Source organism: Pan troglodytes, chromosome 15 (assembly GCF_028858775.2).
Source record: "Pan troglodytes isolate AG18354 chromosome 15, NHGRI_mPanTro3-v2.0_pri, whole genome shotgun sequence".
NCBI classification, from domain to species: Eukaryota; Metazoa; Chordata; class Mammalia; order Primates; family Hominidae; genus Pan; species Pan troglodytes.
In genome coordinates, this window is record NC_072413.2 from 33,227,674 (window position 1) to 33,242,951 (window position 15,278).

The 15,278-nt window shown below is 39.3% G+C and overlaps 1 protein-coding gene across 4 annotated transcripts in view; it reads left to right on the top strand.

Annotated features, from left to right (window-relative positions):
- SRP54 (signal recognition particle 54) overlaps positions 1 to 15,278 on the top strand; it is a 99,333-nt gene that overhangs the window by 19,270 nt on the left and 64,785 nt on the right. For all 4 annotated transcript variants that reach the window (XM_009427651.5, XM_009427650.5, XM_054665677.2 and 1 more), the window contains 7 exon segments: positions 5,339 to 5,443; positions 6,599 to 6,665; positions 6,746 to 6,803; positions 9,484 to 9,634; positions 11,325 to 11,473; positions 11,780 to 11,880; positions 12,733 to 12,819. In XM_009427651.5, coding sequence (XP_009425926.1) covers positions 5,339 to 5,443; positions 6,599 to 6,665; positions 6,746 to 6,803; positions 9,484 to 9,634; positions 11,325 to 11,473; positions 11,780 to 11,880; positions 12,733 to 12,819 — 718 coding nt within the window.

A 15,278-nucleotide genomic window follows, 5' to 3' on the forward strand; every position in this document is an offset into this window, starting at 1 on the left:
CACAGTGCTTTGGGAGGCGGAGGTGGGAGGATTGCTTGAGGCCAGGAGTTTGAGACCAACCAGGGCAACATAGTGAGAACCAGTCTCTATTAAAAAAAAAAAAAAATTGATAAAAATAGCTGGTGCAGGCCGGGCGCAGTGGCTCACATCTGTAATCCCAGCACTGTGGGAGGCTGAGACGGGTAACCACCTGAGGTCAGGCGTTCGAGACCAGCCTGGCCAACATGGTGTAACCCCATCTCTGCTAAAAATACAAAAATTAGCCGGGCATGGTGGTGCACATCTGTAGTTCCAGCTACTCCGGAGGGTGAGGCAGGAGTATTGCTTGAGCCCAGGAGTTCGGGAGTGCAGTGAGCCGTGATTGTGCCACTGCACTCCCGACTGGGGGAGAGGGTGAGACCCTGTCTTTAAAAAACAAACAAACAAAAAAAATTTTTAGAGCATTAGATGCCCACTAGTTCTACAATCATTTTTCCCCCACATTGTTTGAATATTTTCTTTTTTTTTTTTTGAGTCTCCCTCTGTCACTCAGGCTGAAGTGCAATGGCATGATCTCTGCTCACTGCAACCTCTGCCTGCCAGGTTCAAGCAATTCTCCTGCCTCAGCCTCCCAAGTAGCTGGGATTACAGGTGTGTGCCATCACGCCCAGCTAATTTTTTTTTGTATTTTTAGTTGAGATGGGGTTTCACCATGTTGGCCAGGATGGTCTCTATCTCTTGACCTAGTGATCTGCCTGCCTTAGCCTCCCAAAGTGCTGGGACTACAACCATGAGTCACTGTGCCTGGCCTCCTTTTTTTTTTTTTTTTTTTTTTTTTTTTTTTTAAGAGACAGTCTGACTCTGTTACCCAGGCTGGAGTGTAGTGGTGCAATCATGGCTCACTGTAGCCTCAACCTCCTGGGCTCAAACAATCCTCCTGCCTCAGTGCCCCCCAAGTAGCTGGGGCTACAGGTACATGCCACCACGCCCAGCTAGTTTTTGCATTTTTTGTAGAGACAAGGTTTTGCCATGTTGCCCTAGCTGGTCTTGATCTCCTGACCTCAAGTGATCCACCTGCCTTGGCCTCCCAAAGTGTTAGGATTGCACATGTCAGCCACTTTGCCTGGCCAGAAATTTTTATTGTTAGGGGCTCGTAACTGTAGGCAATTCTGGAGCATCAAGTGCTTTATTAAGAAGCATTTATTGAGTACCTACTTTATTTCAGGAAGTATGCCAAATGCTGCTGATAGCAGAAATAAATAAGACTGGTTCTTATACTCAGATGCTTATGGTCTAGAGCAATGGTGTACAAAGCAAGGTCAAAATTATTTTCATAATACTAAGACATTATTTGACTTTTGTACTATGTTGACATTTGCACTGAAAACAATGGTAGGTAAAACTCCCTGGTATGAATCAAGGCAGTGGCACCAGATGATACTAGTAGTTTCTGGACTCTTTATTTATTTATTTATTTTTGAAGACAGAGTCCCTGTCATTCAAACTAGAGTGCAGTGGCGTGATCAGAGCTCACTGCGGCCTCAAATTCCTGGGCTCAAGTGATCTTCTCTTCTCAGCTTCCAGAGAAGCTAGGACTGCAGGCATGCACCACCATGTTTTTTGTTTATTTGTTTTTTGTTTTTTTGGTTTTTTTGGTTTTTTTTTTGAGACAGGGTCTTACTCTGTTGCCCAGGCTGGAGTGCGGTGGTGTGATCATGGCTTGCTGCAGCCTCATCCTCCCTGGGCTCAGGTGATCCCTACACCTGAGCCTCCTAGTAGCTGGGACTACTACTCTTTGAGCCCAGGAGTTTGAGACCAGCCTGAGCAACATGGTGAAACCCCATCACTACAAAAAATACAAAAATTAGCTGGGAACGATGGCTTACACCTGTAAACCGAGTTACTCGGGAGGGTAAGGTGGGAGAATCGCTTGAATCCGGGAGGTGGAGGTTGCAGTGAGCCGAGATCACGCCACTGCACTCCAGCCTGGGTGACAGAGCGAGACCTGTCTCAAAATAAATAAATAAATAAATAAAGCTTCCAGGCATGGTGGCGCATGCCTGTAATCCCAGTACTTTGGCAGGCCGAGGCAGGTGGATCACCTGAGGTCAGGAGTTTGAGACCAGCCTGACCAACATGGTGAAACTCCGTCTCTACTAAATTAAAAAAAAAAAAAATTAGCCATGTCTAGTGGCACATGCCTGTAATCCCAGCTACTTGGGAGGCTGAGGCAGGAGAATGGCTTGAACCTGGGAGGCAGAGGTTGCAGTGAGCTGAGATCACACCATTGCACCCAGCCTAGGCCACGAGAGCGAAACTCCATCTAAAATAAAAATAAAAAGGACTTGTATCTATCATCTGTCTCTATCATGAGTTTGACAGTATCCCACTACTTAGTTTTCTGATGAGGGTCAGTATTGATATTAATGAATAAAGTTTTTTGATTATGTATAGTGAAATATGTCAATGACGAGAGATCTGCCTAACTCAGTGAACCAATGTTTTGTGAATAGCTAGTGCATGATGTTACAATATCATTTACCAGTATAAGATTCATTTAAAATGCAAGATGGAATCACAGATTTTAATGTAACGAGTATAAAAGTTTATATGGTTTCAGATTCTACATTGCAGCTAACCTTTACAAACTACCATGATTATAAAGAAGCCCTGAGACCAAGAAGTTGAAAACTGCTGTTCTTGATGGTGGGAGGAAGAGAAGACAAATTTATAAAATTATTTAGTAAAACATATATGTTCCAAATAATGGGTCCATAGAGAGCTGGGAGATTTTGCCATGACATGTAGAAAATGGAGATGAATGTGGAGCAGCATCAGTGTACTGAAAGGATCTATGAGGAAGGGAAGTGGATTTATGTTTAAGACAGATTTTGCCTATTTCAAAAGTTTGCCTAAGGGTAGGTTGATGCCTAGGAAAGGTATAAGAAAATGTATTTTCCTCTCTTCTCTACCTCATGGCTTTCCTTGAAATTCAAGTATAATATAGATGATGTAATTTTTATGGATGGCTTGGCAGACTTTCTCTCAAAGGTTTAGACTTTGTGGACCACGTGATTTCTATTGCAACTACTCAGCTCTGCTGTTGTGGCACAAAAGCAGTAAATGGGTCAGGCACAGTGGCTTATACCTGTAATCTCAGCACTTCAGGAGGCCAAGGCTGGAGGATTACTTGAGGCCAAGAGTTCAAAACCAGTCTGGGCAACATAGCAATACTCCATCTCTACAAACAAATACTAAAGTTAGCCAGACATCATGGCATATGCCTGTAGTTCCAGCTACTCAGGAGGCTGAGATGGTAGGATCGCTTGAGTCCAAGAGTTCGAGACTGCAGTAAGCCATGATTGATTGTACCAGTGCACTCTAGCCTGGGTGACAGAGTAAGACCCTGTCTCAAAAAAACAAAAAAAGTGGTAAATGAATGGGCATGACTGTATTAGATTGAAATTTTTTTCAATGTAATAACTAGAAATGTAATAACTTTACAGCCTGTTGCCCAGGCCGGAGTACAGTGGCCTGATGATAGCTCATTGCAGTCTCAAACTCCTGGGCTCAAGCAATCTTACTGCCTCAGCCTCCTTGATTAGCTGGGACCACAGGTGCATGCCACCACACCTGGCCAATTCTTTAAATTAGTAGAGACAAGATCTTGCTATGCTGCCCAAGCTGGTCTCAAACTCCTGGTCTCAATGAATCCTCCTCCTTTGTCCCCCCGCCGAAAGGGCCGGGATTATAGGCATGAGCCACCACACCCAGCCTCCATTGAAACTTTATTTGCACATAGTTTACCAACCCCTGATCTAGGACATTAACTATTATGGATTTATTATTTTATCATACATTTCAAGCTCCAAACAACTGACCCCCAAGTGAATTATTTTTTAAATGTCCCATGCTTTTTTTTGTTTTTGTTTTTGAGACGGAGTCTCGCTCTGTCACCCAGGCTGGAGTGCGGTGGCGCGATCTCGGCTCACTGCAAGCTCCGCCACCCGGGTTCATGCCATTCTCCTGCCTCAGCCTCCAGAGTAGCTGGGACTACAGGTGCCTGCCACCATGCCTGGCTAATTTTTTGTATTTTTAGCAGAGATGGGGTTTCACCGTGTTAGCCAGGATGGTCTCAATCTCCTGACCTTGTGATCCACCTGCCTCTGCCTCCCAAAGTGCTGGGATTACAGGCATGAGCCACCGCGCCCGGCCCTAAATGTCCCATGCTTTTTTAATTTGGAGACTGTCCCTATATGAACCTCAGTTTTCCACTGACTGATTTTCAAGTTGATTATTATTTTTTACTAGCCTTCTAAATGTAGTAACTTTACAGTAAATATTTGGTATTGGAGAATTTACAGTTTGACCTGGAAAATCTTTCACATATAATCTGTAATTTTGTTAAGTAAATATTTGTCAAATTGAATATGGACATTAGCACTCTCAAGTATGGCATCCACTAGCCACATGTGGTTATTGAGCATTTGTAATGTGGCTAGTCCAAACTGAGATGTGTTTTACATATAAAATACACACCAGGTTTTCAGACTTGGTATGGGAAAAGAAATGTAAAATATCTCATTAATTTTTTATATAGATTACATATGAAAATGATAATTTTTTAGATGTATTGGGGTAGATACTAAAATTAGTATCACCTGTTTTTACTTTTTAAATGTCAGTACTGGAAATTTTAAAATTCATGTGTAGCCTTCATATACATTTTTGTATTACATTTCTGTACTGCTGTTGTAGATTCCTCCTGTGGCTTAAATTTGGTTTCACATTTTATACTCCAGCTTGTTCTAAAAAATGCTGTGAGATCTTTACCTCTGAATTGGTTTGGAGTATAGACTTGATTATGACTTCTTAAATTTATGTTCTTAAATTTTACTCTGTCTTTACAAAGGGGAATAATTGTATTATAATAGCTTATGGTAGCTTTTACATGAAAATGTCCTTATTTATATAATTTAAAAGTTGTGGCAGCACAGTGGCTCACGCCTGAAATCCCAGCACTTTGAGGCTGAGACAGAAGGATTGCTTGAACCCAGAAGTTGGAGACCAGCCTGGGCAACATGGCAAGACCCTGTCTCTACAAAAAAAATTTTTTTTGGTTAACTAGGTGTGGTGGCGTGTGCCTGTAGTCCCAGTTACTTGGGAGGCTGAAGTCGGAGCATCATTTGAGCCCAGGAGATTGAGGCTGCAGTGAGCTCTGATTATGCCACTGCGCTCCAGCCTGGGTGACAAGAGTGTGACCCTGTCTCAAAAAAGGAAAAAAAAGTTGTGGGGAAGGGGTTTTGAATTTACATGTATGTTAACCTGATTTTATTTTTAATTTATTTTTGGTATTTAGCTTGTAGACCCTGGAGTTAAGGCATGGACACCCACTAAAGGAAAACAAAATGTGATTATGTTTGTTGGATTGCAAGGGAGTGGTAAAACAACAACATGTTCAAAGGTAAATTGAACTTAATTTAAAAAGAAGTCATATGGAAGATAGGTTTGTATAAATCAAGTTTTGTATTTAATATAAAAATATAAAGCCTGGCTTTATAATATTGAAATATATATTTTATTAATTATAATTAATTAGAATGCATTTATATATTATAAATAATGTTATTTTATATAAAATATATTTACATAAAATATATTATAATAAAATATATTTACATAAAATATATTTATATTAAAATAAAATATATTTACATAAAATATATTTTATTAAAATATATTTATATTAAAATATATTTGTTGTGATATATTAAAATATATTAATAACATATTAAAATATCTTATAAAGCCAGCCTTTAATAATATTGTTGCTTTATAATTTTGTGTTACTTGATGTATGTTTTTAAATAGTTTTTTGTAGGATAAGAGGAGAGGTCCTCATAGTTTCTTATGATTTCTTTTTTGTAAGAAGGTAGACATCTGTAACTATGCGATTTCTTTTATTAAAAAAAGACCATTCCTATCCTTTCAGGAAGTGAGTGTGTGATTTTTGGAGAAGAGAACATGGAGTTTACTTTATCCTCTATGGCTCAGGACTCCTTTTTCAGGTTCCCACCCAGCATACTATAGATCTTCATTTTGTATATCCTTATGCCATATTTTTTTAGACAGAGTCTTACTTTGTTGCCCAAGCTTGAGTGCAGTGGCACACAAACATAGCTTACTGTAGCCTTGACCGCTTTATGCTAATTTTTAATTCAGTTTACCACTCCTTTCTCCCAAATTGCGTGTCTCAACAATATTACAAGATTTTTCCACAAGCTTCACATATGTTACAGTTTGAGAGGGAAAAAGAGAAAAGGATGATTTTTAGATCGTTTTGTTGTTTGTTTTTAATTAACATTAATAGTAGTTAACATTTTTTGCTATGATCATTTGCTACTTGATCATTTTATATTTGAATGCTACTGCATGACAATTAGAATATAAAACTTTGTAGGAAATTTGCCACATTCAAAAATCTTTAATAATATTTTCAGGAGAATTATAAGCAGTTTTATTTTACTCCTTAGGTAAATAATAAGGAAAAACAGAAGAAATTATATGTATAATTTGTTATATTTTATGATATTATATTTTTAAATCTTTTCTCACCCAGCTAGCATATTATTACCAGAGGAAAGGTTGGAAGACCTGTTTAATATGTGCAGACACATTCAGAGCAGGTAATGTCTTGAAATTTGAAAATTGTTTTATATAATTTTTATTTTCAAGTTTGAGGATTCATGAACTCTTTATCTTCTAGGGGCTTTTGACCAACTAAAACAGAATGCTACCAAAGCAAGAATTCCATTTTATGGAAGGTAGGTTACTGTTTTTTATTTTAACACTTATATGCCTCTTCTTGTCTGTCAGCTTTTTTTTTTTTTTTTTGAGACGGAGTCTCCCTCTGTCACCCAGGCTGGGGTGCAATGGTGCGATCTTGGCTCACTGCAACCACCACCTCCTGGGTTCAAGTGATTCTCCTGTCTCAGCTTCCTGAGTAACTGGGATTACAGGTGCCCACCACCATGCCCATCTAAATTTTTGTATTTTTAGTAGAGACAGGGTTTTACCATGTTGGCCAGGCTGGCCTCGAACTCCTGACCTCAGGTGATCCACCTGCCTCAGCCTCCCAAAGTGCTGGAATTACAGGCATGAGCCACCACGCCTGACCATGCCCTGCTAATTTTTTTTAAAACTTTTTGTAAAGACCCTGTCTTATAAAATATCCTTTGTTGCCCAGGCTGGTCCCAAGCTCCTGGGCTCAAATGATCCTCCCACCTCAGCCTCCCGAAGGGCTGGGATTACAGGCTTGAGCCACTGTATGCAGCCACACACATATTCTTATTAAGTGTATTTCTATCTGAGTTTTTGGTGGTGGTTCTTAATTTAGGGGAAAAACTTTTTTTGTAACATTATGTGTCTTTATTTGATAATAGTGATCTGCATATAAAAAGTTGCCACTAATCAGAAGAGTGCAAATTAAAATATCTCATTTCTTGATTTTCAAGTTGACAAAGATTGTATTGGGGATTGTGAAAATGTAGTGAAATAGGGATGAGATTAAACTTCTGTGGAAGAGATTTGCCTCATAAAAGCAAAAAGCCTTAAATGGTCATACCATTTGCTCCAAATTCAGCTTATAAGAGTGTGTCATAACATAGTGTCAAAGAAGAAACATTTATGTACCAATTATATTGGCTGTATTTTTAATATCAGGAAATTGGAAACACTGCCATGCACAGTGGCTCATATCTGTAATCCCAGCACTTTGGGAGGCTGAGGTGGGAGGATTGCTTGAGCCCAGAAGTTGGACACCAGCCTGAGCAATATAGCAAGACCTCATCTCTACAAAAAATAAATTTAAAAAATTTTCAGGCTGGGCGCAGCACGTTGGGAGGCTGAGGCGGGCGGATTATGAGGTCAGGAGTTCGAGACCAGCCTGGCCAACACAGTGAAACCCTGTCTCTACTAAAAATACAGAAATTAGCTGGGCGTGGTAGTGGGTGCCTATAATCCTAGCTACTTGGGAGGCTGAGGCAGAAGAATCGCTTGAATCTGGGAGGCGAAGGTTGCATTGAGCCGAGATCGTGCCACTACCCTTCAGCCTGGGTGACAGAGCTAGACACCGTTTAAAAAAAAAAAAATTTTTTTTAGGCCGGGCACAGTGGCTCACACCTGTAATCCCCTTACTTTGGGAGGCTTAGGCGGGTGGATCACCTGAGGTCGGGAGTTCAAGACCAGCCTGACCAACATGGAGAAAGCCCGTTTCTACTAAAAATACAAAATAACTGGACGTGGTGGTGTGTGCCTGTAATCCCAGCTACTCAGGGGGCTGAGGCAAGAGAATTGCTTGAACCCGGGAGGCAGAGGTTGTGGTGAGCTGAGATGGCATCATTGCACTCCACCCTGGGCAACAAGAGCAAAACTGTGCCTCAAAATAAATAAATAAATAAATTTAAAGAAGAAATTGGAGGCCAGGCATGATGGCTCATGCATGTGATCCCAGCATTTTGGGAGGCCAAGGCGGGCATATCATGAGGTCAGAAGTTTGAGACCATCCTGACCAACATGGTGAAACCCCGTCTTTACTGAAAATACAAAAATTAGCCAGGCCTGGTGGCAGGTGCCTGTAATCCTAGCTACTTGGGAGGCTGAGGCACGAGAATCCCTTGAACCCAGGAGGCGGAAGTGGCAGTGAGCCGAGATCGCACCACTGCACTCCAGCCTGGGCAACAGAGTGAAACTTTGTCTCAAAAATAAATAAATAAATACATAAAAATTAAAAAAAAAAATTGGAAAAACGTCAAATGTCTAATAGTAGGGCGTTATTTAATAAATGATACAGCCATCTGATAGAATGTTGTATAACCTCAAGGTTATGTGTTACAGAAATATTTTTTCTTTTTTCACCCCTGTTAATTTTTAAAGAGACATGCCATGGTCTTGCTCTGTTGCCCAAGTTGGAGTGCAGTTGCATGATCATAAGCTCACTGCAGTGTCGAACTCATGGACTCAAGTGGTCCTCCTGCCTCAGTCTCCCAAGTGGCTGGGACTATAGGCATATTCCACTATGCCAGCTAGTTTTTTTTTTTTGTAGAGATGGAATCTCACTATATTGCTCAGGCTTGTTACAAGAATATCTACTGGTTTTATAAAATGCTTCCCAAATGGATGTTAAATGGAAAAATGTGTGAAACACTGTGAGCATGAGTTCAATTATTAAAGAAGATATAAAAAATAAATTTGAAGGAGACACAATTCATTCAAAAAAGACATGCAGTAGAATCATACTGGGTTTTGGAATTGGAAAATTGGATAATGCTTCATGCTTTTTTAGAAGTAGATTCTGTATTTAATACTTTATAGATTTTCTTCTTCTAAATTGAAATTGGGGTCATTTTGGCTTTTTCAAAATAGATTATAGGTAAATTAACTTTCCGAATTAGTAGTATTTGGAAGTTTTGTCGTTGTGTTAAATCATTTGTCCATGTTATATAGCTATACAGAAATGGATCCTGTCATCATTGCTTCTGAAGGAGTAGAGAAATTTAAAAATGAAAATTTTGAAATTATTATTGTTGATACAAGTGGCCGCCACAAACAAGAAGACTCTTTGTTTGAAGAAATGCTTCAAGTTGCTAATGCTATAGTAAGTAGCTTTCAATGTAACACTATTATTAGGACTTTGGTTAATTTAATTATAAAACCAGGTTGAGTATATGACCAATATAAATTATTCTTTGCCTGTGAGGCAGATCCCAAGTAATTTATTTTTGTTTTGGGCACCTATATCTATGTGGTAGGGACTTAATTTCATTATTTTTGTTCTCCATTAAATATAAAATTTTCATAAGTATGAAAAAGTAATTTCCTTTCTCACTTAGTCATCCTATTAGTATGCATAAGAAAACATTTAAAAATTAGTAATTAGGCCGGGTATGGTGGCTCACATCTATAATCCCAGCACTTTGGGAGGCCAGGGCGGATGGATCACAAGGTCAGGAGTTCAAGATCAGCCTGGCCAACATGGTGAAACTCCGTCTCTACTAAAAATACAAAAATTATCTGGGCATGGTGGTGGGTGCCTGTAATCCCAGCTACCTGGGAGCTGAGGCAGGAGAATAGCTTGAACCCGGGAGGCAGAGGTTGCAGTGAGCCAAGATCACGCCATTGCACTCCAGCCTGGGCAACAAGAGCAAAACTCCATCTCCAAAAAAAAAAAAAAAATTAGTAATTAGCCTTTAGTTTCTGTTGAATTTCCTTTTTAAAAATTCAGTTGGAAATACTTAGATTTTTAAATACTTTAAAAAATATTAATTATCATTTTGTGTCTCTTTAAAAGTGTGATGGAAACAATTTGGGGGAGGAGAAGCAGTTTATAGATATCTGCAGCATATATTATTAGGAACCCACGTCTTGACATTGGAGTGTTAGCAGTAATTCTTTGGTTTGTGGTTAATGCTAATAAGTTTCTTTTCAGTTATGTTGTTATTTTGACCAAGTTGAGCAGATCTAAGGGAAGTAGCCTCAAGTATATTTTATCTGTTTTCAGTATACACTCTTCTACTTTGATTTGCCTTTGTACTTTTTTTGCCTAGATTGCCATTCTTTCAAATCTTTGCATATAACCTTTTCCTCTTTATTCAGGCCTCAGCTCAAACATTAGGTCCAGAGAGGCCTTCCCTGACTATCCTACTAGAAAATGCCTCCCATACTTCAAAACTGATACTCTGTATCCCATTTTCGTTGTTATACATCTGAAATGTTTATCTATTTATTATATATGTCCTCTGACTAGAATGCAAGTTTCTTAGGACAAATATTTTCTCATTTACCTTTTTGTTCTCATGACCTAGATGGTACCTGATAATACATAGTACTTCAACAAATATTTATGGATTGAATAATTATTTATAGTGTAAATGTTGTAGGGTTTTTTTTTTTTTTTTTTTTTGAGATGGAGTTTCACTCTTGTCGCCCAGGCTGGAGTGCAGTGGCATGATCTCAGCTGACTGCAACCTCTGCCTCCCAGGTTCAAGTGATTCTCCTGCCTGAGCCTCTCAAGTAGCTGGGATTACAGGCACTCGCCACCATGCCTGGCTAATTTTTGTATGCTAATTTTTGTATTTTTAGTAGAGACGGGGTTTTCACCATGTTGGCCAGGCTGGTCTTGAACTATCTCAGGTGATCCACCCGGCTCGGCCTCCCGAAGTGCTGGGATTACAGGCATGAGCCGCTGCGCCTGGCTTTAAATATTGTTTTATAGCTTCTAATGATGACATTTGCTTAGGATCAATAAAAATCTTTTCTAAAGTATCTTTTCTATTTAAACTTTCTAGCAACCTGATAACATTGTTTATGTGATGGATGCCTCCATTGGGCAGGCTTGTGAAGCCCAGGCTAAGGCTTTTAAAGATAAAGTAGATGTAGCCTCAGTAATAGTGACAAAACTTGATGGCCATGCAAAAGGAGGTGGTGCACTCAGTGCGTAAGTATCATTGATACTGTTGTCCTCTGTCTTGGGATTATATGGGGAAGGATATGTGTTTATAGCTTTCATATTGATCATTTAAAATATGTTTCAATAGTGAGCCTAATATCGTTTATAAAGAAAGTTTAAATAGAAACAATTTTGGAGCCTGTCTGATATAGGTCTATTATAACTTGTGAAATGAAACTTGAGTTTTGTACCTTTGTCTAATTAGCTTTGGAGGCGGATTCACTTCGAATTTCAGATCTGCTGGAAATTTGTGGGGTTCTTTTGAGGTTATTTTATATTTTCTTTTTTTTCCAGAGTCGCTGCCACAAAAAGTCCGATTATTTTCATTGGTACAGGGGAACATATAGATGACTTTGAACCTTTCAAAACACAGCCTTTTATTAGCAAACTTCTTGGTATGTACAGTGGTGGGGATATAGAAAAATCTCCAAGAAATACGATGTATCTTTAGGACAAAATAGGATTTTAATTCTGTCCTCACTAATTTAAGCACATCATTTCTTTCTGTGACTTAGTTTCCTTACCTGTAAAATAGAGATAATGGTTATCTGCTCTCTGTGGTGAAAGTGGTAAAATGAGGTATCTAGTAGAAAGTTCTTTGGAAAAGTTTTAGAGCACAGTACAAAAACAAGTGGTTTTAATAATAGTGGATGTAAGGGCAGTAATACTTTGGCAATGTCTCAAGGTGGTATAGTTAGAGAGCATGGAATTTGGAGTTAAATCCTGGGCTGCAGTCCTTGCTTTGCCACTTGTTTGTTGCCACTTAACTTTTTTTTTTTTTTTTTTTTTTTTTTTTTTGAGACGGAGTTTCGCTCTTGTCACCCAGGCTGGAGTGCAATGGCGGGATCTCAGTTCACTGCAACTTCAGCCTCCCGGGTTCAAGCAATTTTCCTGCCTTAGCCTCCCAGGTAGCTGGGATTACAGGCGTGCACCACCAGGTCCAGCTAATTTTTTTTTATTTTTAGTAGAGACGGGGTTTCACCATGTTGGCCAGGCTAGTCTCAAACTCCTGACCTCAGGTAATCCACCCACCTTGGCCTCCCAAAGTGCTGGGATTACAGGCATGAGCCACCGCTCCTGGCCATGCCACTTGACTTTCTTAGCTTTGGTTTTCTCATTTGTGTAGTGTAGTAAGAATACCTAACCTATTATAACCTCACAAGGTTATTATGTATGTGAATGTGTTTTGTATAATGTGAAGCAGGGTATAGTATTAGTTGTTAATTTTTCTTTTTTGTATCTTATAGGTATGGGCGACATTGAAGGACTGATAGATAAAGTCAACGAGTTGAAGTTGGATGACAATGAAGCACTTATAGAGAAGTTGAAACATGGTATATGAGTGACAAAAAAGCACTTCATCTCAGATTTCTTCCATTGATTTTTTTATAAAGTTACTATTAAGTTATTTGAAATGTAATATCTGTTAGAGTCAGATCTTCCACTGCTTATTATTTTAGATGATTTATATGCAAATCATTTAAAATCTCAGGTACCTGAGCAGTTACAGAATTCAGTGTTTTTATTTTCTTTATTGTAATAAAATTAAGATTAAAATAAGGCTTTCACTAGGTTCCTTGAAGTTTTTCTGTTCTTTAAGACGGAGTCTCACTCTGTTACCCAGGCTGGAGTGCAGTGGTGCAATCTTGGCTCACCGCAAGCTCCGTCTCCTGGGTTCAAGTGATTCTCCTGCCTCAGCCTCCTGAGTAGCTGGGATTACAGGCACGTACCACCAGGCCCAGCTAATTTTTGTATTTTTAGTAGAGATGGGGTTTTGCCATGTTGGCCAGGCTGGTCTTGAACTGCTGACCTCAGGTGATCCACCCACCTCAGCCTCCCAAAGTGCTGAGATTACAGGTGTGAACCACTGTGCTTGGCCGGTTCCTTGAAGTTAAACAGGTTAAAAGTAAGTTAGAACACAAGGATGAAATTAAATATACCACATTTTCTTTACCCCACATGAAAGACCACTCCTGTAGAGAAGGATATTATTCTGATTAGGAGCTCAGGTTCTTAAATATAACATACCTGTTTTTGTATCTCTGATCTATTTTTTAGCTTTATAACTTTTTAAATTACTTAGCCTCAATTTTATCATCTATAAAACTTACATAATACTAACTACTTCATATGGTTGTGAAGATTGCATTTGCTGATGCATGTACAATGTCTGGCACATCATAAACACTCAATGTATATTATTCTCGACCATTCCAGTTGTTCTAAAAATAATCTTTAATTACCGTAGCAACTATTCTGCCTCTTTGCTTCTTCTCACTCATCTTACCAGATAATTGTGCCTTTACTTTTCTCTTAAATGCTGGTGTTTCTCAGGGATCATTCGAAGTTATCTTTCTCAGGAGCTTCAGACTCATGTATCTGTGTTTACTAGACCATTCTTGGATGTTTCATAGACATCTCAAATTCAGCATATCCTTATTCCCATCCCAACCTCTCACCTCGTTGTCTTATCAATGAATATTAATATCATTTATATTGTTGCCAGAGTCAGAAACTTGGGTGTCATTATTATTTCTTCCTCACTCTGTCCACTCCTTTCTCCATCAGTTAACTAGTCCAAGTGTTTCCACCTCCTAAATATCTCCATTCCATCCCCTTCTCTGTAGCCGCCCTTCAACTATGCTAGTTCATCTCTTTCCTAGATCTTCTTATTGTAAGTCTTTCAACAGATCTTCCATCTTCCTGTACTCTTCCCCTTTGATGTATTTTTTCATACTACAGCCCAGAATAATCTTTCAAAACTGCAAATCTGATCCCATTACTGCTTTTCTTAAAATTCTTTAGTGGCTTTCTATTGCCCTTTTAAAGTTTTTAACTGATTTTACTGTCTAGCTCACATCTTCCATGTTGTGTTTTAGCATTGTTGTTCTTAGTATTCTGTGTGCCAGCTATGCTGGACTTCTTTTAGTTTCTCAAATGTACATTCCTGTCTCTCACATCTGGGCTGTTGCCTTTGCCAGTGCCTCTATCTCTCTTCTTACCTCTGCCATCATCTCCTCTGGCCAAGATGGCTAACTGCTACTTACACTTCAGATTTCTCCTTAAATGTCCTTCTTCAGGGACATTTCACCTGAACCCTAGACTGAGTTGGAACCTTCTGACAGATGTTTCTATCACTTCCTACAATTAATTTTTATATTATTCAGCACAATTATTTGATGTCTGTTTTTCCTGCTTGAAGGTGAAGGTAGAGGTCATAGCTGTGTTATTCATCTTTTATGTTCACAGTACCTAGCACAGTGTCTGGCACATAGTAGGCCTTCAGCAACTATTGAATGAATGAATTTATCCTTTGTTGCCTGTCTCTTTGCCCCTTTTTTTTTTCTTTTTTTTCTTTTTTCTTTTTTTGAGACAGAGTTTCACTCTTGTCGCCCAGGCTGGAGTGCATTGGCACAATCTCAGCTCAGTGCAACCTCCGCCTCCCAGTTTGAAGCAGTTCTCCTGCCTCAGCCTCCCCATTAGCTGGGACTACAGGCATACACTGCCACGCCCGGCTAATTTTTGCATTTTTAGTAGAAATGGGGTTTCACCATGGTGGCCAGGCTGATCTCGAACTCCTGGCCTCAGGTGATCTGCCTGCCTCGGCCTCCCAAAGTGCTGGGATTACAGGCGTGAGCCACCTTGCCTGGCCGCTCCTTCCTTTTTCTATCTTGGATAATCCTACCACTGTTTCTGCTACCACTATGAAGCTGGGTGTATATTCCTACTCTGTTTCCTTTCTGACTCCTGACTCTCCTTAAGTCTCTACATTTTTGTTTCTATTTCTAATATT